General features: G+C 36.8%; 2 protein-coding genes across 4 annotated transcripts in view; one reads left to right on the plus strand and one right to left on the minus strand.

The window, feature by feature from the left end:
- The first annotated feature begins 916 nt into the window (after positions 1-916).
- Positions 917-4,016, plus strand: LOC123869683 (ubiquitin-conjugating enzyme E2-17 kDa). Its single transcript, XM_045912672.1, has 5 exons — positions 917-1,257; positions 1,760-1,823; positions 2,233-2,264; positions 2,489-2,672; positions 2,750-4,016. The coding sequence occupies exons 1-5, from the start codon at positions 1,234-1,236 to the stop codon at positions 2,887-2,889; spliced, it is 444 nt and encodes a 147-aa protein (XP_045768628.1). The 5' UTR covers positions 917-1,233; the 3' UTR covers positions 2,890-4,016.
- A 4,014-nt stretch (positions 4,017-8,030) lies between these two features.
- LOC123869672 (cadherin-23) overlaps positions 8,031-22,195 on the minus strand; it is a 46,292-nt gene continuing 32,127 nt past the window's right edge. For all 3 annotated transcript variants that reach the window (XM_045912658.1, XM_045912657.1, XM_045912659.1), the window contains exons 17-29: positions 21,487-21,746; positions 20,523-20,686; positions 19,941-20,108; positions 19,378-19,535; positions 18,725-18,906; positions 18,208-18,437; positions 17,339-17,527; positions 16,460-16,740; positions 15,630-15,867; positions 14,667-14,852; positions 13,969-14,304; positions 11,320-11,518; positions 8,031-9,705 (exon numbers count right to left, since the gene is read on the minus strand). In XM_045912658.1, coding sequence (XP_045768614.1) covers positions 9,359-9,705; positions 11,320-11,518; positions 13,969-14,304; positions 14,667-14,852; positions 15,630-15,867; positions 16,460-16,740; positions 17,339-17,527; positions 18,208-18,437; positions 18,725-18,906; positions 19,378-19,535; positions 19,941-20,108; positions 20,523-20,686; positions 21,487-21,746 — 2,938 coding nt within the window. In that variant the 3' untranslated portion in view covers positions 8,031-9,358. The remainder of the gene's footprint in view (positions 9,706-11,319; positions 11,519-13,968; positions 14,305-14,666; positions 14,853-15,629; positions 15,868-16,459; positions 16,741-17,338; positions 17,528-18,207; positions 18,438-18,724; positions 18,907-19,377; positions 19,536-19,940; positions 20,109-20,522; positions 20,687-21,486; positions 21,747-22,195) is intronic.

Below are 22,195 nucleotides of genomic sequence, written 5' to 3' on the forward strand. Positions count from 1 at the left end.
ACCGACTTGTGCTATAAGAACGTAGCAACACTAAAAACGTAGTGATTATATTCTTCTTGGCAACACTATAACGGTCAATGTTTCATAGATAATGTAGAATGTAGAAAGTCAAATTAATTTTCCTACTTAAATTTTCACAGCTCTGAATTCCAGTCTTTTTATGACGATTAAAAATCTTGAAAAAGAACTTTTACTAACTATTCTACAGTAACTATAACAACCTGTACTAATTTTATTGATTCAAAATTAGAAAGATCTACAGGCAAACTTTGATACAGAAATGGGACAACACTATTACACTTGAGTACAACAAAATCGCAATTTAATTATTAACTTAACTATAAAATGAACCTCTCACTTGATTACCCAGCGCATTGTCAAATATTTGGTAATAATGTAATATTTCTTTAACTGTTTTCTTTAATTTACTTGTCAGGTTTTTTAAGGGTTTTACGGTTGTACACTAAAATATTGATGAATGTTAAAATATAATGAACCTTTCTGCCTGTACTATTTAGCAATAGTAATGAGATGTTAGGTATAAAATATTTTATCTTTTTTAGGTAAGAGATTTGTAAAAGAATTCCGTCATTACCACCTGGGAAAGTTTCAAATTGCAAAAATGTGCTTGAAAATAACCTTTTACCTATTTTGCTATCCAAAAATAGCGCCGAGAATTCCAATGCGTATAACGTCACATCCGTAGTCAATATTAAATGTTGCCATAAGCAGCATTTATATTGATTAAAATTTTCATTGGATTGACTATAAAATATATAAAATTAAATGCAATAAGACAAATAACTTAAAAAATCCAATTTTTTAATATTTTTCGCTCATTCAATCACTCATTTCATCAAGAACCCCAACGAAAAACTGGAATTCAATATCGGGGAACATTTATTTAAAAAGTTAAGATATCATGAACGTTCTTTGTAAATGGTCGATTTTCCTGTTTGCTGTTCTCCATTCGTCGCGAGTGTGTTAATTTTGTTAGAACCTGCGCTCTGTTCTAATTCTTATTATTTCTTAATATTAGTTAATATTATTTTATACATAAGACTTTAAAGTTTTGCCGTAATTGTTATTTTTTCATTATTATTGCATAAAACGACTTAATGTGGTACTTTTGCGTTTAGACGGGAGCCATCTTGCAATCTCTAATCAAAGGTCCTTGGCTCACAGTTTCGTTGTCTAGTTGAAAGTCAGTTTATTCAATCATAAAATAATCAAATGGCGTTAAAACGAATTAATAGGGTACGTATTCGAAACTTAAATAGTTTATTTTAAAGATTGATAAGTTAAAAGTGGTGTGCTGCAAAACGGTAACAGACTTCGTAGTGAATGTTTCGTCATTGTGAATACCTATTATCGAAATTTCTTCTGGATAATTCTGTGTGCGTGATGATATATTTCCCGTTTTTTTCTGCATATATAGTGGAATCAAACATTTGGCCCTGTAACGGTGTATTACTTAGCTTTCAAAGTCGACAATTTTATGCACACGGCGTACATAAAATGTCGGAAATATGTGCCAATTTTAAGGATTTCTTGTCATATAATTGTGTCGGGGAAACACATAAACTTGAGGAAAATGGTGTCGTGTTGTGAAAAACGATAGTAGTGACTTTATAACGGTCTGTTGGCACTGCTTTGTTCATCCCTTTGTTTTGTAGGTGATGATGTGTTTGACACATCTCGCTTGCCTTCGTATTGTTTCCTGAATCGCAGACTTTAAAAATATTGTCTACTATTTCAGGAATTACAAGACCTGGGTAGAGATCCCCCAGCACAATGTTCAGCAGGACCACACGGAGAAGATCGTAAGTACTAGCATATTGATCCCTAAATAAGTAACTGCGCTATATTCGTGACTCATCATAGAGAAGTATAAAATATGTCATTATAATTTTGATGCATTGTGTTCTAAATGGTTCAAAAATAATTCCTTGACAATACTTTCATTATAACCTAACTAAGTCAGAATAGTAATAATAATCTTGTATATCTTAATAAGCAGTATTACTGGATGATTCATTGCCTGTTTTTGCTTTGTATTCAAATTATTCTTGATGTGATAATTGATATTGATGTCCTGTTATTTGTACTAAAAGTCAAAATCAGCTGTTTTGATAAAATGACTAGGATGGCTTAGATTGGGAATTATAAAATGTAGACATAATTTTCTTATACCTACCTACTCCTTATGCTAATGTATTTTTTTACTTTCAGTTTTTCACTGGCAAGCCACAATTATGGGTCCAGTAAGTACAATTATTATTGTTAAAAAATCACTACAAATTTCATTTGAGTAAAAGTTTAAAAATGAGAATATAATGACTATATTTGCACATAATGAAATATCAGACCTGTACTGATAGATCTTGTGTTTCAATGAAGCCATAGAATCAATGAAGCAAGTTGATTACATTGTCTTATACAGAAATAGACTTGAAGCATAACTTATATAATGTGTAATTGTTTTCAGGTCGACAGTCCTTACCAGGGTGGTGTCTTTTTCCTGACCATACATTTCCCTACAGACTATCCATTCAAACCACCAAAAGTTGCATTCACAACACGTATCTATCATCCCAATATAAACAGTAATGGTTCTATTTGTCTTGATATTTTGCGTGCACAGTGGTCTCCAGCACTTACCATATCCAAAGGTATTTTTTCAATCATGCATATGATATATATTAGATAATCTGTGTCGACAGTGGCTTAATATATGGTTTTGTTTCAGTGTTGCTCTCAATCTGCTCACTTCTATGTGATCCAAACCCAGATGACCCTTTGGTGCCAGAAATTGCTAGGATCTACAAAACCGACAGAGAAAAGTACAATGAATTAGCCCGAGAGTGGACGAGGAAGTATGCCATGTGATGAGTCAAAAGTGACATCAGCAAAACATATACACACACATCGCCACAGCCCGGGCTATACCCTTCCTCTCTTGTTTCCGTTCCCCACTACCATTTGGTCTCAATTCCTTACCATTAAACTAAATTACTGGCATTTGTGTTTAAACCAAGTATAAGTCTTTTAGAATCTGACCATAATATGATTGTCTTGTACTTTTCAATGCCAATTACTACAGCTAAGTAAAAAATTAATTCACAATGTGCAAATAGTTTCTGTTCATCTAATGTGTAAGTAACATTTTCTATAAGAAGAGATTGATTTCCGTTTAACATTGATGTGTCGGTAGATGTCTTATCGCATACACTGATTTAGTTAAACATAGTTAAATTATACATTATTTGAATTCATGTAATTCCTAAAGAATTTGTACTTTAACTAGATCTAAATTGCATTGTGGAACTGTACAATAGCCATATGTTTAGATAATGGAGCGTTAAATGCTTGACACTTGTCCTGTTCAATAAGAATTTTGTCAATGAATTGTGTATGTATAGCTCACGTGTTACGAACATTCTGGTTAATGTAAGTAAATGGGATAACAAAGAGCTTGTTGACGGAGGAGTGAGTGTTATTTTTTGTAAACAAACTTTTTTTATTAAGTTAGTAAATATGTAGCGTGCTGCTGAAGAACAGACTGACAGTGATTACAGTGGTCAGTTTTCTTTCATCCACAATATTTAAAATGTTCGGAAACGCTCCAATAGTTAAAGAATCAGTATAAATTACAGTGTATCTCATAAGACGATAAGTTAAATCTAGAGTTTTTCAATACGGCAATCTTTATTATAATTTTATCTAATATATATTGTGGTTGTAAGGATACCTGCGTTGTGATTTCCGCGAAATAAATCCTATCCACAACCTGTCCTTATTCCTTGGTTTTATTATTATCAGTATGGCAAGCTGACACGGCTTGAGTGGCAAAGTATGATGTGTTACTTTACAGCTATTGAGGAAGCTTTTGTTCACTTGGTTAACACAGGGACAGATAGTAACCTAAAGCTTTTTTCAATCTGTAATCAATCGACAAGATGTATTTTAGCTTCACTAAATTGTAAGAAACAATAAATTATTGTGTATGTAAATAACATCGTGAGCTTTATTTAGGCTACTTCCTAGATTCATTCAACTTTGAAAAAAAGTTTGAACTCAAAATAGCTATTTTGAATTACACCAGATGATCATGGTATTTGTTGAGGTAACTTCCAATACTTCAATGAACACATATTTATTATTTTGAAATGGCATCATTTCACGAAAACTAATTTTATCTCTTGTTGATTGAAAAAAGGACGTGTAAGTAGGTCATTCCCCTTTATTCAGGTCACACGGACTTGAATTTTCTATGATTAGTTATATAACTTATTTGACTGCAATGTTTTTAGAAATAAGATCTAAGTATCAACAAATCTGAACTTTAATTTTTATTAGCTCAAGCACCCAACATTGTATTAATTAAACTGACTAAGTTATGTCTGTGTGGATTAACTTGAGGGAATTCTGAATTTCCGGGATAAAATAATACAGGGTTACTGGTAATATGTCGGCAATCCGTTAAGGGGGTGTAGGCGAAGTAATTTGCAACCAAATGACCCCTTATGACCCCTAGGCAAATGTCAACCATTTTCGAGTAATTTGACTTTTTGTGTTTTTTAGAAGAATTTGAGGTATGCAACTTTGAAAATTTATAAAAAAAAAACCAATGCATGAATTTTTTTATTTTTATTATTATTTGCTTGTTAACACTTTAATACATAATAATCAACCATAAAATGATACTTATCTTTAATAGTTTTTAAATCACAGCTACAAATCTGTACAAGTTTCATAATTTACACCAGGTGGTCTGACAAAAATGGTCGATTTATGTAAAAAATTACTGAAGAACTTTATCGGCAGAACACATGAAAAACATGTACAACTTCTCAGCTATCCAACGAGATACAATATGGTACCAGAAATTAGGAATTGGCCGAAAAAAATGCAATTATTGTGAAAAAAATGAAATCGTCTGCAATCCAAAATTACAATAATCGTTTAGGAAGTTTAAAATAATTACGTAGATAAGTTACACTAAGCCATTAAAACTAAATTCTAAAGTTCATTTTCAAAATGTGACCCTCTATTTCTTATGCACAGGCGCATTCTTTTTCTTAATTGAGATTTTACTACATTACTAGTCAAATTGGTTCTTATTGAATTAGCTGCATTTATTATTCTAATTTTCAATTCTTCGACAGATGGCACTGGTGAGACATCGTACACTAGGCTCTTCATATGTCCCCAGACATAATAGTCCATAGGTGTCAGGTCTGGACATCTCTAACCATTGCCGAACTGTTATTCTCCAGTGTGCTGGACATCCATCGTGCTGGAATCTCATTCCTCTTCTTATTTCCAGAGGTACGTTTTCTACTAATGGAAATAAATGTTCTCTCAAAAAAGTCTCATACGAGCACTTCGTCACTTGGAGCGTACACACGTGGTCTTCCAGAATCGGATTGTCTCCTCTGCACCCGTCCCGTCTCTCTAATTCTTCGATAAACATCACTGAAGACAGACCTGTGTGCTACTCGGCGGCCAGGAAATCGGCGAAGATATTCACGGCGAGCGGCCAAAGCATTGCCGTCACAATATCCATAACAAAAAAGGATATTGGCGTATTCCTCATCGAAGTACTGGGTTCTTTCTGCAGCCATTAGTCCTTTTGACGCACCAAATTGTCGGGAGAGCAATAAATCAGAGTCCAATCACAAGCCAAATCACAGAGTATGCCAGAAACAGTCCATAAGAAAAAGCCAGGTCAATTCACTTCCAAATTCACAATGATGTAGGTTCCAACTTAGGTAGAGATGATCTGTACAGTACGAGTGGCACAAGCAAACTGTAAATTTTTGCAGTTTTGCGCAAATTATGAAACATTTTAAATGTCTTATCTTTTAAGTCTAAGAATTTATAAATACAATACAATTAAATAAGTTAAGGATCCCACCCTTCACCTAATGTTATTGTACTTGCCAGTGCTTTAATTATTATCCTATTCTCTCAAAAATGTTAGGCAAATCTGGCTATTTATGCCTTTGTTTTTTCTATCCAGTCACTAGATAATGTTTTTAAGCTCTTCTTATCCGAGAGCGCTGATTGGTGCACGTGTTCACACAAAGGATTAAAAATGTCATTCTTGGAACTCTCATTATTTTTAGAGTGTTATTTTTAGAGTTTTATACTTCGAAAATGAATTGTAAGATTAATTATAACTCATTACTCATCCTAAATAAGAAATAAGAATATTACCATAAAATTCGACGTTGAGATATTATTTCGTATTCTTAAGACGATTTCATTTTTTTCACAATAATTGCATTTTTTTCGGCCAATTCCTAATTTCTGGTACCATATTGTATCTCGTTGGATAGCTGAGAAGTTGTACATGTTTTTCATGTGTTCTGCCGATAAAGTTCTTCAGTAATTTTTTACATAAATCGACCATTTTTGTCAGACCACCTGGTGTAAATTATGAAACTTGTACAGATTTGTAGCTGTGATTTAAAAACTATTAAAGATAAGTATCATTTTATGGTTGATTATTATGTATTAAAGTGTTAACAAGCAAATAATAATAAAAATAAAAAAATTCATGCATTGGTTTTTTTTTTATAAATTTTCAAAGTTGCATACCCCAAATTCTTCTAAAAAACACAAAAAGTCAAATTACTCGAAAATGGTTGACATTTGCCTAGGGGTCATTAGAGGTCATTTGGTTGCAAATTACTTCGCCTACACCCCCTTAACAGATTGCCGACATATTACCAGTAACCCTGTATATCCTAAGTCCATCCCCGAGAATCAAGCTCTACCTTTCGTCAAAATCGGTTAAACAGATGGGCTGTGAAATGCTAGCAGACAGACAGACGTCGCATTTATGAATATCATAAATCCGTAAAGCGTAGTATGGATTAACAAAAACTGGTCAAGTGCGAGTCGGACTCGCATACGAAGGGTTCCGTACCGTCGATCAAGATATTTTTATGTGCAACAGCAAGTTTATTACAACAGCGCCATCTATATGTGATTTAGTAAATTAATTTTTTCGTGAGCACATTTTAATATTTTTTTGTAATGTAACCACAAATTCTGTTTTCGGATTTATTCCTTTACTTGTGCTATAAGATCCAACTTCCTACCAAATTTCGTGATTCTAGGTCAACAGGAAGGGCTATAGGTTTTCTTGACAGATAACGACGGACGGACGGACAGACAACAAAGTGATCCTATAAGTTCTGTTTTTCCTTTTGAGGTACGGATCCCTTAAAATTATGTTGTTGACACTACAGATGACTGTTTCCTATACGGGAAGTCAGGGGTTCGAACTTGGTCCCGGGCACGTACTTCTAACTCTTAAAGTTACGTGCGTTTAAAAAAATATCACTTGCATTAACGGTGAATGATAACATCGTGAGAAAACCTGCATGCTTGAGAGTTCTCTATTAATGTTCTCCGTGCTCTGTAGTGAGCGATGATGAGATTCAGGTGACCTCACCGACCCAGTGGTGGTTAGTTGCATGTTGATAAGAGGACCCGGGTTCGAGTCTCGGTTGGTTATATTCCGTCTGCGGAAAGAAGTCCGTTGCTCTCTCTGTTACGTAATCTCATACAAATGACAGAGACAAAATTTCAGTGGGTGTTAACCATTTTGAGTCCCTAACCAATCTCAAACTTAACTGTTTTCTAATTGAAAGGTTAACTTCCGCTGAGATCTTTGTCTATATCATTTGTATGGGATTACGTGATTAATATAACTTTACCGTGGACTGACCATGGATAGTGGTAATATTGTGTACAAGCGGAAATCGGTAAAAATAAACACTTGGAAACTATGAGAATCCTCGACAGTTTTGATGTCAGGTTACTTTCAAGTCTAGAGTGAATAGGCATTGTGGCAGATTCTGCTGTGAACAATTTCTATAATGACGGTTCACAACCTATTGCTATCGTTTTCACAATGCTCTCTGGAGCAAGGGCAGCACGAGATCACCTGCCAGTTTAGAAATAGGAAGAAAATAATACACTTTATTTTTATACTTAATTATTTAATATTTTCTTTTTATCCGGTATTTTACAATATTCATTACGTTCGCTATAAAATAGTAGGTACAGAATATGCGGGGCACCTATCTATGCCCTATCCACGGAAAGAAGTTAGCTATAGCGCTCTCTCTGTTACGTAAACCCATACAAATGATGGAGACAAAAATCTCAGTGGGCGCTAACCACTTGGAGTCATAAACCAATCCCAAACAAAACTGGTTTCTAATTGAATTTCGAATGGTTTTTAAAATATTTTCGAATTGTTCAAATTCGATTCGAAATTCAAATGTTTTTTTGAAAACATGTCTGTGATTGGTTGGTTCAGTGATGAGTATTTGTACTGGTGACTCAAAATGGTTAACATCTACTGAAATTTTGGCGTAGATATCATTTGTATCAAAGAGAGCGCCATCTTCCCATGGATAGAATATAGAAACTAAAAATACATAAATAATTTCATTCGAAATGGCAGTTGACAATAATTAGGTAGGTACATAACTATGTATTCACTTTGTAGCATCAGAACATAACATTGATTGATACAAACGTTTTGTTACTTATATTGACAATTATCTCGTAAAATAGATTAGACGATAGGTATATAAGATAGCTTTCACACAATTGTACTTTGTTACATACATAAATAAATGTATCCTAATTATTTGTCGTTGTCTGATGCTGAGTCTAGAATGAAATAAAGGAATTGATATTACAAAAAAAAGCGTGGGTTTGGCAGTGAATTGCAAAACGTAGTAAACATACAAGACTAATATTGGCCTTTATTTGATGCAGAGCCAATAAATAATAAATAATTATCCGTAATGAAAGAATCTAACGCAGGTCTACAAGCCTTTTCACACCTATACAGACCTACCACGTTTACCTATTTGATAGCTATAGGTGGTTCTAACGCAAGCATCTCTCGTTATACACTGAAGTTGTGATAGATATAAATTCTTCAGCAAATAATCTACTACCATTAAGACTAGCAATGTGATAATCACAACTATCGCGCTCGACCATCCGATTCCAAAGTTATTATCACGAAAGGGGGTTAGCACGAGTTTTGTGAAGATTTATCACGTGACAATCGTATCTGTTGTGGTTGAATTTATGGAGGCAGAGGTCTAAAAAGGCTTTAATTTATGTACTGAACACATTTGGAACTAGGACTTCTTACACTTTGGGACAAGAGGCCTCCAAACAAGAAGTCCTTTAGTGAAATCCTGAGTCCCAAGGCGGACTGCCACCACTGCCTATTGTTCTGTAGTTAAATATTTATTATACAAACTATATAAATATAGGTACATAATTTAAAAAGGCACATATTTTATCCTACAAGTTACAGCTCAGTCGTTTCCATGTTTTTGGCGTTTTTCATCTGTTCGAGTTGCTGGTAGAAATCGTAGCTTGTTGGGTCCGGTTCGGCTTCGCCCTCAGGCTGTGTGGGGGGAAAGGCAGCTGCGGTTATGAAGTAGGGCTTTTCGTTGGACATGTCTTGGTCAACTGCGTTTTCGTCGAGGGAGTCTCTGTCGGAGTGACTCAGTTGCTCCTCTGACTTGTACCAGTCGTTTTCGTAAGCGTGGAGCCATATGGGGTTGGAGCCCTTGGTGGTGTGTTTGTTGGTGTTGGGCACTCGACCGCCCGAGCTGCGTATCGTCATGTCCGACTCGCCTGGTGTTGGGGAAGCTGGAAAAAATAAGTATAATTATTATTAATACCTATAAATATAATAATATATAAATATAAGTAATTATAAAAATAAATAGGTATAATTATTTTAGGTTCCTAAGTATTTCATAAGCATTCTCATATGGCACAAGATCCTGCGAGGTTTGACAATATATTATGTTATACCTATGGCGCCTATGTTAATTTTCCTCCTATGAGAACAACCTACACAAGAGTATCAATACATTTAAAGTAGAGCAAGCGTTTTCTCACGAGAAGGCACCAGTAAATCTTCAAACAAAAAGGTGATATTTGTTTGTTGGGAAAGCAATACAATGGAGCCATAAATTGTCACTGAAAGCTGCATAATAATGTCCTCATATTATGCATTTTTAGGGTTCCGTACCTCAAAAGGAAATACGGAACCTTTATAGGATCACTTTGTTGTCTGTCTGTCCGTTCGTCCGTCCGTCCGTCGTGTTTGTCAAGAAAACCTATAGGGTACTTCATCAGGCACCAGCAACAAAAGAATCCCGGAAGCCGCAGACCGTAAAAAGTGTTGTAGTTGAGTGTAAGTTCGACTCAATACTTCAGGTTCAGCCATCCAGTGGTAAATGTAAGGTCAAACTAAGCAATAGATAGTAGAATACGTCTTGATGACGTACTTTCAAGGACTGGACTAATGAGCGGTAATTTTGCTGCGGAACTACTGCCTGTCCGTGGTCAGGACTTTAATCTCCACAGGTTGGGTGTTAATAAGGCTAGGCAAAGGTTCAAAAGGGCTAGAACTCAAAGCCGTGAAGCAAGGTAACAAAAATAACACTAGGCAACCACCGCCATCTTGTTTCTATAGTTAACGTTATAGTGACGTCATTTGGCGCATACAAAGTCCGCTATTTTAGTAAATTTTGTCTGGTGGGAGGCTTCGGCTAGTTACCACCCTACCGGCAAAGCTGTGCCGCCAAGCGATTCAGCGTTCCGGTACGATGACGTGTAGAAACCGTGGGCTATGGGTTTAACAAAACTGCCATACCATGCCATAAGTTAGCCCGCTTCCAAGCTAGCCCTTGCAGTCAAGGGCTAGCTTGTATCTGAAAAAATAAATAAAAACTAGAGCTTTAATTACGGGCGAGTGACATACAGTAAGCAACGACAGTCCGTTCGCTACGACAGACATGATGGTGAGCACCAGTAGCACGGCCAGGAACAGCGAGGTCCATACCAGCTAGTACACCGTCTGATTCATGATACGTGGTAGTTATTCCGCGGGTTAAGTGTAACTCATTTTCTAGCGTTGTAAAAAAAACCTCAAGGAAACTGCACCGTCGAAATTCGTGGGTGGAGTGCTACCTGTACTTACAGTAAGCAGCGGCAGTGGCGGTCTTCAGTTTCAGACGGCAAGACGGCTCGCACCAGCAGAACCGCCAGGAACTGAGGTCCACACCAGTCAGTAAACCGTCTGATTCATGATACGTCGAGCGACGAGCGAGGTCCATTCCAGCCAGTACACCGTCTGATTCGACGATGCGTGGTATTCGGCGGATTGGGTGTACCTCATTTTATGGCGTTGTCAAAAAACTTCTCAAGGAAACTATCTACGCCGTCGAAATGTGGGTGGGATGGTACACTTACAGTAAGCAGCGGCAGTGGCGGCCTTCAGTTTCCTGACAAAGTCCGCTCGCTGCGACAGACACGTCATGACGGCGAGCACCAGCAGCACGGCCAAGAACAGCGAGGTCCACACCAGCCAGTACACCGTCTGATTTGACGAAAGAGAGTCCGCAGTCAGCGGCTGGTACTCCGCAGGCTGGGTGTCCAGGACGTTGAATTCCTGCAATATTAGTACCTATTGAGTGCTATATCAGTCACATTTCACAATCCATACTTAAAATCATAAATGCGAAAGTGTGTCTGTCTGTCTATCTGCTAACTTTTCACGACCCAGCAGTTTAACCGATTCTGACGAAATTTGGTGCAGGGTTAGCTTATATCCCGGGGACGGTCATAGGCTACTTTTAATCCCGGAAAATCAAAGAAGTCCCACGGGATCTTTAAAAACCTAAATCCAGGGCATCCTCTAGTAATATTATAAAGGCGAAAGTTTGTGTGTATTTTGTTACTCCTTCACGCAAAAACTACTGGATGGATTTGGATGAAATTAAGAATGGAGATAGACTATAGGTACCCTGGATTAACACATTGGCTACTTTTTATCACGCAAAATTAAAGAGTTCCTACGGGATTTAAAAAAAAACTATATCTACGCGAACAAGGGCCCGGGCATCAGCTAGTAAGATAATAAGACAAATTCTACGTCTATGTTCATTAGAAACATCTTCTAGCACAAGTTTTACGCTTAGTTCGCGTGTACGATGAAAAGTAAAAAATACGGGTTATTTTTTGATTTGAATAACGAATGGAATCCATTGCGCAAAAGCTGTTTTGGGTCAAGAACGCCATTTTGATCAGACTAGCTCAGTTTGCAATTATAATGAAAAGGGGAATAACATACTTAGGTACGTATTTACCTATAAGTACTTATGGAATCAATACCTATTGTACAGATACCTACGCATGCATAATTAATGTATGGAATAGAGGAGTGATATCTACTTGATTCTAGTTACTTGCACACGTTCACATTGTTATTAAAATGAGACTTGAATATATAAATAGCATTGCGTTAAATATACCAAGAGTATATTCCAATTAGTTCAACTTCTTTTTTTTTATATGTTGATCTTATTGGAGTAGGGCCTTTCTTAATACAAGACAGGTATTTTGATCTCTCTTGTTCTTAACAGTGCAGCAGTGCAAAAGAGATTATTTATTTTACAATGTTACCTGTAGAAGAAAAGGATACTTAGATATATTTTAAGACCATTTTGGTTTTAGTTTACAGAATGTGTTGACTGTTAAGTAGGTACAACTGATCAGCATCAGTGTCTTATGGCCAGTGCCAAAAAGGGCATACCAGAGAGTACGAAAAGTCTTTTAAAAAAACTAATTCTTTTATTCGGCCAGTTTTACAACAGCGGCAAATTTCCATTTGTAATAAAAGTAAGAAAAGCAAGAGATAAATAGAAATGACGTATTTAATAGGCGATACGAGTAGATATAAATTGTAAAACATATCAACTTATAAACAGTAATATAACATACCTATTCATAACAGTATTTCTCATTAAAGTCCAAGTGCATAACAGGCGGTTAAAATTACGATTACTGTTAAACTAGACCGCCAGTAAAAATGAAAATGGATCCATAAAAAGAAGAAATTATGTTATTACTTGAGCATCTAAAGTGAAGGCTACCAACTCAAACACACGCCCCACCTCTTAGTAATTTGCCTTCAAAGAAGGGAAGTATGACCCGACTGACAGTTCTTATTATTTTATTTATAATTATATTAATAGTTAAGTAAAAACGCCATCGTGAGCATTTAGGAAATTCACAAATTATGAAAGAAAGCTAGGTAAAAACCAACGGAATGCATGTCACGCCTAAGTGTTCTATTATTTTACTTAATCTCTAAATATTTCTGTTCCATGAACGAGAACAGATTTCATACGCCCTGTAGGGCAATTTGAACGTAATATGTCTTGATTAAAATGATGATAACATGATTAAAATTAAATGTGAATTTTTGGTTCAAAAAGTTAACAAACCCAGACTTGTTCTACCCATTTCAATTATTTTTCAATTAATTTTGACCGTCAGTAACTTTTTTAATGATGGTCAAAGTAACCGTAGCGCAACTTTAACCGCCTGTCATCCAACTATGCTTTAGCGAACATGACGTCAAATGATAACGTTTTTTGTACAGATAAATAAATAGGTACAGATAATAAGCAAATCATAGTGATAAATTAAAATTTACCCACTTGCCTATCGAGTGGTAAACAGTACACTTATAAACGTACTTAATAATATATTTTGGTAAGAACATAAGTTCTCATGATACCTATACCTATATAGAGCAGGGACACTTTGGGTGAAATTTATAGAGTGCACTTAACTTTGTGTAGGCTTAATACAGAGTTAAAATGAGACACATGTATATCTCTGTCTCGTTTTAACTCAATCTTAAGTCTGAGTAAAGTCCCCCATGCTGCGCATGTCTAATATTCCCCTTTCCCCTCCAACTAAGCGTAAAGCTTGTGCTAGGACTAAGTACCACAATAGGGCAACGGGTGGGGTTTGAACCGCCGACCTTTCGGAATTGAGTCCGCTCCTCAACCGTTGAGCTATTGAGGCTCTACGGTTGAGAAAAGTACTTACCTTAAACAATTCATCAAGGTGCTCAATATTCTTATCAACCAGTTTCAATACTTGGTCCACTTCTAATACCGAATGGTCCTCTCCGTTAACGAGGTGCAAATACAGATCAGTCTTAGTATTATCCACGGAACCATCTTTGTTTTCATGGACTCTCAAATCGTCGATGTTTACAACAGAATTCGTTACACGCGCGAGTTGTTCCCGGAACGTGTTGATTTTATCGCGAATCTCGGAAGGATGCGCGCGTAAAACGAAACGCACTCTTTGGTCCTCTCTAAGGAGATATATGAACACGTGGGCTTCGTCCTCTAGACCGTCCGTGTCGTTAGCTAAAACCTAGAAATATTGCAGTGTTACTAAATTGATATTGGCCACAGACATAAAATCTTTGATAGATATAATCTTTTTTTGCACTCACTTATACCAGACTTTTGAGATAAAGACAATGTAGTATAGTTTGTAAAGGCAGTCTTATTAAAATATGTCGAAAGGGAACCAATAGCTAATTCTATTATACTATAATACCAATCTAATTATTTACTATCGAAAAAACAGAGTAAGATAGTTATTAGGGTTTTAGTATGTACTAAACAAAAAAAATGGCAATAACACTGAAGTAGTTATATCTATAGAAAAGCTGTCAATTAATTATTATTAGTATGACCTTAGACATTATTATTAATTTTGTCGAGATTTACCTTGAAATCAAAATATCCTTTCATCCCTTTCTGCGGGTCGAAGTTGAGTGAGACAGCACCAGTATCAACGCCCACTAAAAACGGCGACACAGCCAGATTTTCTAGACCTTCCGTCAGAGTTTCCTTCACGTCTCCAATAAGGTAGTAGGTTATTTTTGCGTTCATACCTTCGTCTAGGTCTATTGCCTAAAAATGTAATACTAATTAAAATATTGTTACTAGCATATCCGCTTTTTCAATTGTTGTCTGGTTAACTGACTCAGAAAAAGGCAGGTTTTCTGGAAAATATCCTTTTGAGAAGCAGTATTTAAGGCCACTACAAATGCCGAACGATAGAACTCTATTTTTTGGCGATATTTAAATTCCGATAGGGTATAAGGTATATATATAATAGGGTATGTAAATATACATTTATATGTAGTAGTTATCAGTTGCAAAAAGTATAGAACCCTGCCGTCGCTACCTATCTGCACAGCAAAATATATCTCAATATTAAACAATAATCATATTCGACTTGGATAAGGATATTTAAATATCCGCAAAAAATGCTTTCAGCATTTGAATGATGATTTTGTTATTATATTTCCCGGATCACGTGCCCTAAGCGAGTCCGGGTTGGTAAAATCATATACCTACCCGTTTATAGAAATCGTTATTAATAATAAGTATTAATATGTATTTATAGTCTATAGATTACTGACACATAGCTTAGAGGATTAGCAAGCTGGGCAGATCTAAACTGTCAACGGCTGATGGGGCAAACGTGTTCTGGAGTGGAGACCGCGTACTGGTAAGCGCAGTGTGGGACGACCTTCAACCCGCTGGACCGATGACTTGAAGAGGGTAGCGGGGAGCGCGTGGATGAGGAAGGCGGAGGATCGTGTTTGGAGGCGCGCTCTTGGAAAGGCCTATGTCCAGCAGTGGACGCATACAGGCTGATGGAATGGAAAACAGATTACTAACCTTTACATGCATGAATTCTATACCAAAATCAGCTTCTGTTGTGACCCCACCGGTGAATATCTTGCTCAAGAACTGCGGACTGTTATCATTAACATCATTCACTAAGACATGAACTTTCAGCGTACTGATACCGTGCAAGTTTTCATCATACACTGGTTTCGTCAAACAATCTTCCGTCGCCAGTATTGTGAGCAAATATTGCGCTTTCTCTTCCCTATCCAGAGATTTTGATGTTAACCTGTGGTAATGAAGTTCACCTATTAGATCTGTACAGTTAGATGTAGCCACAAATTCACGGTTTTCGGATTTATTATTGCACAACTAAAGACTTGTGCAATAAGACCTACCTACCTGCCAAACATCATTCTAGGTCAACGGGAAGTACCCTATAAGTTTTTTTGAAAGGTACGACAGACGGACAAACGGAGAGACGGACAGACAGACAACACATTGATCGAAACTTTTATTTATTTTTATTTATAAAAGAATATTAGCCATTTTAATCATGATTAACATTCCCCTTACCTCTCAAACTAAGCGTAAAGCTTGTGCTAGGAGTAGGTACGACAATAGCGCAACGGGTGGGGTTTGAACCGCCAACCTTTCAGATCTCAGTCCACTCCTATAACCGTTGAGCTATTGAGGCTCAAAATAATATATTCAAAGTAGTTTCTACTGTACAACTTTTGATGGTTACAATCGTTTGATTTGTAAGATGATATTATAGTGGTGATAATAATTAATTACGTAGACTTAAAAGTAAAGTTATCCTATAAGGTTCCGTTTTTCCTTTTGAGGTACGGAACCCTATGAAAATGCAAGAAACTCACCGATGCGTATTCCTGTCAACATCAAACATGCCATCATCATTCCCCTCCACAATGTAATAGCACACGGGCAGCACCGGCTCATCCCCCCGATCTATCTCATCTCTCTCTATCACACTGGGCAGGTACGTGCTATAGTCCTTAACGTTCTCAGTGATGTTCAAGTGTATGTGTTTGTATGGGAACCGGGGACGGTAGTTGTCGACGTTCTGTATGTACACTGTGAGGTCGAGGTCTGAACTGAGCGGCGTTGGGAGACCGAGGTCGTATGCTTCTATTCTGAGCTGTTTAGAGGACAGAAATAAAGGTGATATACCAATGAAATGACCAACTAACAATTACAAAAAAAAAAAAACACATTGCCTGACATTCTTTCAGTAGTCAATACCAGATAACTGCACCATCACAGGTAAAAGATTGTATACATTGAGTGTTCTTGAATTTGGGTTCTTTGCAGTTATTACGAGAGCACTGTATCCATTTATAATTCGTAAAAAATGAGTTCTCATGCGCCATTTTAACTTTATATGTCAAAGTACAATTTTAGTCCTTATTTTAAAAGCTAACCATACTTTTGACATGACAAATAAACCATAGAGTTAAAATAGCACGTGAGAAGTCATTTTGTAAGGGCCTATATACCTAATTAGACCTATTTATTACATGATAAGTTTGAAGAAATGAATTTTTTACTTGCTTTAAGATGAAGGAAAAGATCGTGAGGATTGAGGAAAGGATACTTGAGTTTTCGATAAGTTCTTATTGGCGTGTAAGGTCTGTTCCGCACTTGGACAGCATATCGGACTGTCCAAAACCCTTATTATTCTGAAAGGAAACCCGTGCTCAGTAGTGAGTCAGCGATGGGTTAATGATGATTATTACCTGATATGTAGTCTGTTTATCCCGATCCAGTGATCTAGCGGTTCTCAAGGCCCCACTCGTAGCATGCAGAGAGAACGACCTCCAAGAGCCCTGTGCGTCCTGTCTTAGTCTATACCGGACTGCCCCGTTGGGTCCTATGTCCGCATCTATTGCACGGACCTCCAAAACCGTAGTGCCTATTGTTGCGTTCTAAAAATGAGTTTTACGGAAGTAACTCGGCATAAACATTTTGGTGAAAAGAAACATTTCGGTTGCGAAATCATAACGAACTATGATGGCAATGATATCGGAATGAAAACTATAATCAATTATTTCTGACAAATTCTTCAGAATTTTCTGACAGCAAAAAATAACTTTGATAGATATGAATGAATAAAATTGGTCTAGTATTCCTATCTATTTGAGCAGCATTAGGCTAAGCAGAGACGATTTGAGATATACTGAGGCTGCTGAAATTGATACATCTGCCCACCTATTTCCACTAGACGTTCAGTTTAAACAGAAGTTCTTTTGAAACTGATGAAAACCCAATAAATCAGCATTTGTGCCTCAACCTGGAGCTGCTTAAAAAAGATTAAACTTGGTACTTATTAAAAATATTAAACAAAGGGAAGCACCCTCCATCTTAAATTGCTATGTGATTCATCACTTATCTACAAGTGTGATTACAGCCAAGGGATGGTCCACAAAAAAATGCCCACCTGATCAACATCTATTAATTTTACAGCTCATGGCCTGATTTCAGAAGCATTTGGTACCTCTAAAATTGGGTTGGATTATTTGAGAATCGGTATCACATTTGCTGAAAAATGCTTGTATGTTTAATACGCTTGAAGAATTCTCTAAGCCATATTTACAAAAAATCTTACCTCAGGTACTTTAATAGTGACGTTCTGAGGCGGGTGTACGAATATAGGCGCGTGGTCGTTGTAATCTGTGACGCAAAGCTGCAATTCCCCTCTCACCACGTTAGCCGGTATACCAAGGTCTCGCGCTTCCACTATCAAGGTATAGTTGCCAAAACGGTCTTTCAGGGATTGCTTTGCGAAAAGACGACCGGTGTTTGCATCGCCTCCTACTTGCTCGAATCGGAATAGGTCTGGTAAAGATTAAAAATTTGATAAGATATCTAGGCTTTGCAGAAGTATATCAAGTAATGTATGTGAATAAACAACTAAGCGGACTTCATTAGTGTTGTGAAAGTTTTTTATGCTAAAAATTATGGAAATCCCAATGGTGGATAGCCACTTCTTTTAAATATGATATGTCTACGACAATAACTCAATGGTGTTAAATCTGATGAGTGGAGTGTCTTCAACGCCACTGATGTAGATTTTGAGAGAAAGTGATAATTGCAATGAATAAAAAAAAATATATTAAGCTCACCATATCCCTTTCCCGCCACTAGATGGAACTGCACGCGTCCATTAGGGGTGTTATTGTCGTCAGCGTCCGTGGCTGAGACAGATACGATCGGTTCCCGGTGGTTGTGGAACTCTGTTATAGTCGTGCACTCCGATGGTAGGTTTAGTATGGGTGGGTTATCGTTTACATCTTCTATTTGCACGCTAAAAATCATATTTTTTTTTGAAATCCCAAATATAAAGAAAAACATCGACCTCAACGTAAAAGGGCTACACCAGAAGACTCACTTCGTCACCCTTTCATTCAACTATTGAACCAGCTCGTTTGCGTTAAGGAACTTTTAAAAGTTAATTTAAACTTGTGGCCGGATATTTTTTCATCCGCGTGGACTCCATTTTCGAACCCCAATTTATTGGTTGAATTTTCAAAAACCCTTTCCTAAGCAAACGTCTACGTCATAATAGCTATCTGCATGCCAAATTTCACCCCGATCTGTCCATTATTATTAGTAGTTTGAGCTGTGCGTTGATAGATCAATCAGTCACTTTTTCCTTTTATATGTTTAGATTTACTATCGAACGGCCTCTTGTGACCGTCTTGACATATTTATACAGACAGATTTTTGTATTTCGATAAAGTTATCCAGATTTTGGGGGAAGGTTTGTAGTACTTACATAATCTGTTTGAAAGCATTCCTGCTCTCACCACTCAGGTAGCCAAACTGGTAGTTGTCCCACGCTTCCACTACGAGGTTGTATGACGGTTGCGTTTCCCGGTCCAACCAGTCAGACACTTTCAGAGCACCCGTGTCTGCATTTATTAGGAACTTGCCCTAAAAATTATGTTAAAATTTAGAACACAGCCAGTAATTACTATTGTAGGTGTGGTTATAATAGCAGAAAATTATTAGAAGGACAAAAGCTTCTAAAACCCATTTTTACTTAACTTTCAGGAATAGTTTTTGGTACTGCGTTTTACACCTAGCAATCGACGTGGTGCAAATAAAGAATAGGTAAACGTGCCGAAGAAATGAATCTCATTGGTATTGCATATGAGTGAGCGAGAAAAAGCATTACATACATTGCGTAATAGCTTAGCTTCTGTCGTGTCTCCGATGATACCTTACATTAATTGGTAGATTTTTTTGACGATTCAAAAGCACTTGTGAAAGTTTAATTGAATAAAAACATTTTGAATTTTGAATTTTTACGGGTTTTTGTTATTTCCTAAAAATTACCTGGGTAGTAACTCTGTCGAGGAGATAAGTGACTTTCCCGTACTCCCCGGAATCAGCGTCCCTCGCTATGATATTCGCTATGGTAGTACCCAGCTCCACGTCTTCCTTCACCCGGTATTCAAACGGCGACATTTCGAACACAGGGTTGTTGTCGTTTTCGTCTAACACCTACAAAATAAGTAATTGGTATTGCACTATCGTATAAGAAATAATGCTTTTTTGAGATTTAACCACAAATTTACGGTTTTCGGATTTTCCCTTTACTTGTGCTATATTTTTAAATGTAACCACTTTACGGTTTTCGGATTTTTGCCTTTACTTGTACTATTACATATACTTGTTGTAGCAGCTATCTGCTAATTTTCATTATACTAGCTCAACGGGAAGTAGGAAGGTTTTTGATTCCCTTGATGGGTCTTAACAGACACAACAGACAGATAGACAGGCAACGAAGTGATAGTGTAGTGTGAAGTGATAAGGGTTCCTTTTTCCTCTGGAGATACGGAACCCTAAAAACTAAGCGACGCTAGCTTTCCAGCTGACAAAGGATTCCTTCCTACTAAACGTAAGAAGAATACTAACCTGTATAAACAATTCCACAACAGCGTATCGAGGGGGCAAGCCGCTATCCACAGCTTTCACGGTGAGGTTCAACCATGAATGTGTCTCGTGGTCTATTTTGCTCGCCACCACCAATTCCCCGGTTGTACTTTCCATGTGCACTAAATTTAGCAGTTCCTCTGGTCCTAAGAAAATAAGGGAAATATGACAACAGACAACAGACAGACAGACAAGGGGAAATATGATTTATTTATTTGTATATTTAAACAACTTTATTGTTATAAAAATACAAAGACAGAATATATGATACACTTAATTAAACAAAGGGCGACCTTATCACTAGAGTGATCTCTGCCAGGTAGCCCGTATGATATTCAGACAGTGCTAATATCATAATGTCCTGCTCCAGGAGAACATTGTGATATGACATAATTTTTTTTCTTACAAGATAGGCTTGACAACTATCATGCTTAATAAAAAGCAATGACAAGATCTAAGTTGGAGCATCTGCAGTGCGTTGGAGTTGGTGGCTTGCCTAGAAGATGCCTATTCACTCTTACCTTGAAGTTATGGTGTTGTATGTGGCAAGAAACACGGAAGCCGGAAGGGCATTCCACATCTTAGCGGTTTGTATCAGAAACATTGAGTAAAAACGTTGAGATTGGATGCAATGGTGTATTTTTAGTTGTACTAATTTCGATTGAAATATTTTTTCAGCTGTCGAAAAAGTTAATCAAATACAGTAGTAACTTTATTTAAAAAATTTAGTACTTGAAAGATAATACTGAATTTATTTACTTTGGCTCGTATAGCTTGTATTTTGGATATGACTTACATAGTGTACATTTTATCCTGTAAAATCAAAGAGTTCCCACAATTTTTTTTTAAACCTATATCCATGGGAACTGGGAACTAATTTTCAGGCTAGTATCACTAACGCTTATTCAACAATATTGTAATTATTTTGACTGTTTCAAAATCTCACCTTCAAGAAAATACGCCATGGTCCGATTCTTATCAGCATCATCAGCTATAACAGTTTCAATATGCATGCCATTCTTAGAGTTCTCCGTGATCGATGTTTTGTAGAACGGCTTTCTGAACTTTGGGTTATTGTCATTTTCGTCTTCCACTATGATGGTCAAGGTCGCTGCCGCGGTCTGTATCGGACCCCCGTCTATGGCCGCCATGTCTTCCACTGTTATCGCCAGTTTTATGATTTCAACTTTTTCCCTGTCTAATAACCTGCAAAAAATATATAAGGACGAGTTATAACAGGCGCCCGAGACACGCGCCCAGTGCGCTGTGTATCAGGCACTTACTTACATTGTATGCGTACTTCGCACGCGTAGCTCATTACACTTTTCGTAGGGATCTCTATTTCTTTAAAAATAAAATATAGCCTATGTCACTTAGAAATACTGTAGCTTTCTACTAGTAAAAGAATTTTCAAAATCAGTTCAGTAGTTCCAGAGATCACTTCCTACAAACAATCATACAAACTTTACCTCTTTATAGTATTAGTATAGATGGCAGCACAACGGCCACAACGGCTTGCGGCCTCTGTTTTCTAATAACAATTGTTAGAAACGCGTCTTCTATGTTTTATCATTCGCTGGACCTCACAGAGTTGCTCTGTAGTCCTAATAATATTAAGAAGAATAACCATAATATATTATAATGTACAACTAATA

The sequence above is a fragment of the Maniola jurtina genome, chromosome 11, assembly GCF_905333055.1.
Source record: "Maniola jurtina chromosome 11, ilManJurt1.1, whole genome shotgun sequence".
Classification (NCBI taxonomy): Eukaryota; Metazoa; Arthropoda; class Insecta; order Lepidoptera; family Nymphalidae; genus Maniola; species Maniola jurtina.

Coding starts and splice junctions, on each gene's coding strand:
- LOC123869683 (XM_045912672.1), top strand. CDS start 1,234: ATGGCGTTAAAACGAATTAATAGG. Junction 1,258..1,759: donor CGTTAAAACGAATTAATAGG/GTACGTATTCGA, acceptor CTACTATTTCAG/GAATTACAAGACCTGGGTAG. Junction 1,824..2,232: donor AGGACCACACGGAGAAGATC/GTAAGTACTAGC, acceptor TTTTACTTTCAG/TTTTTCACTGGCAAGCCACA.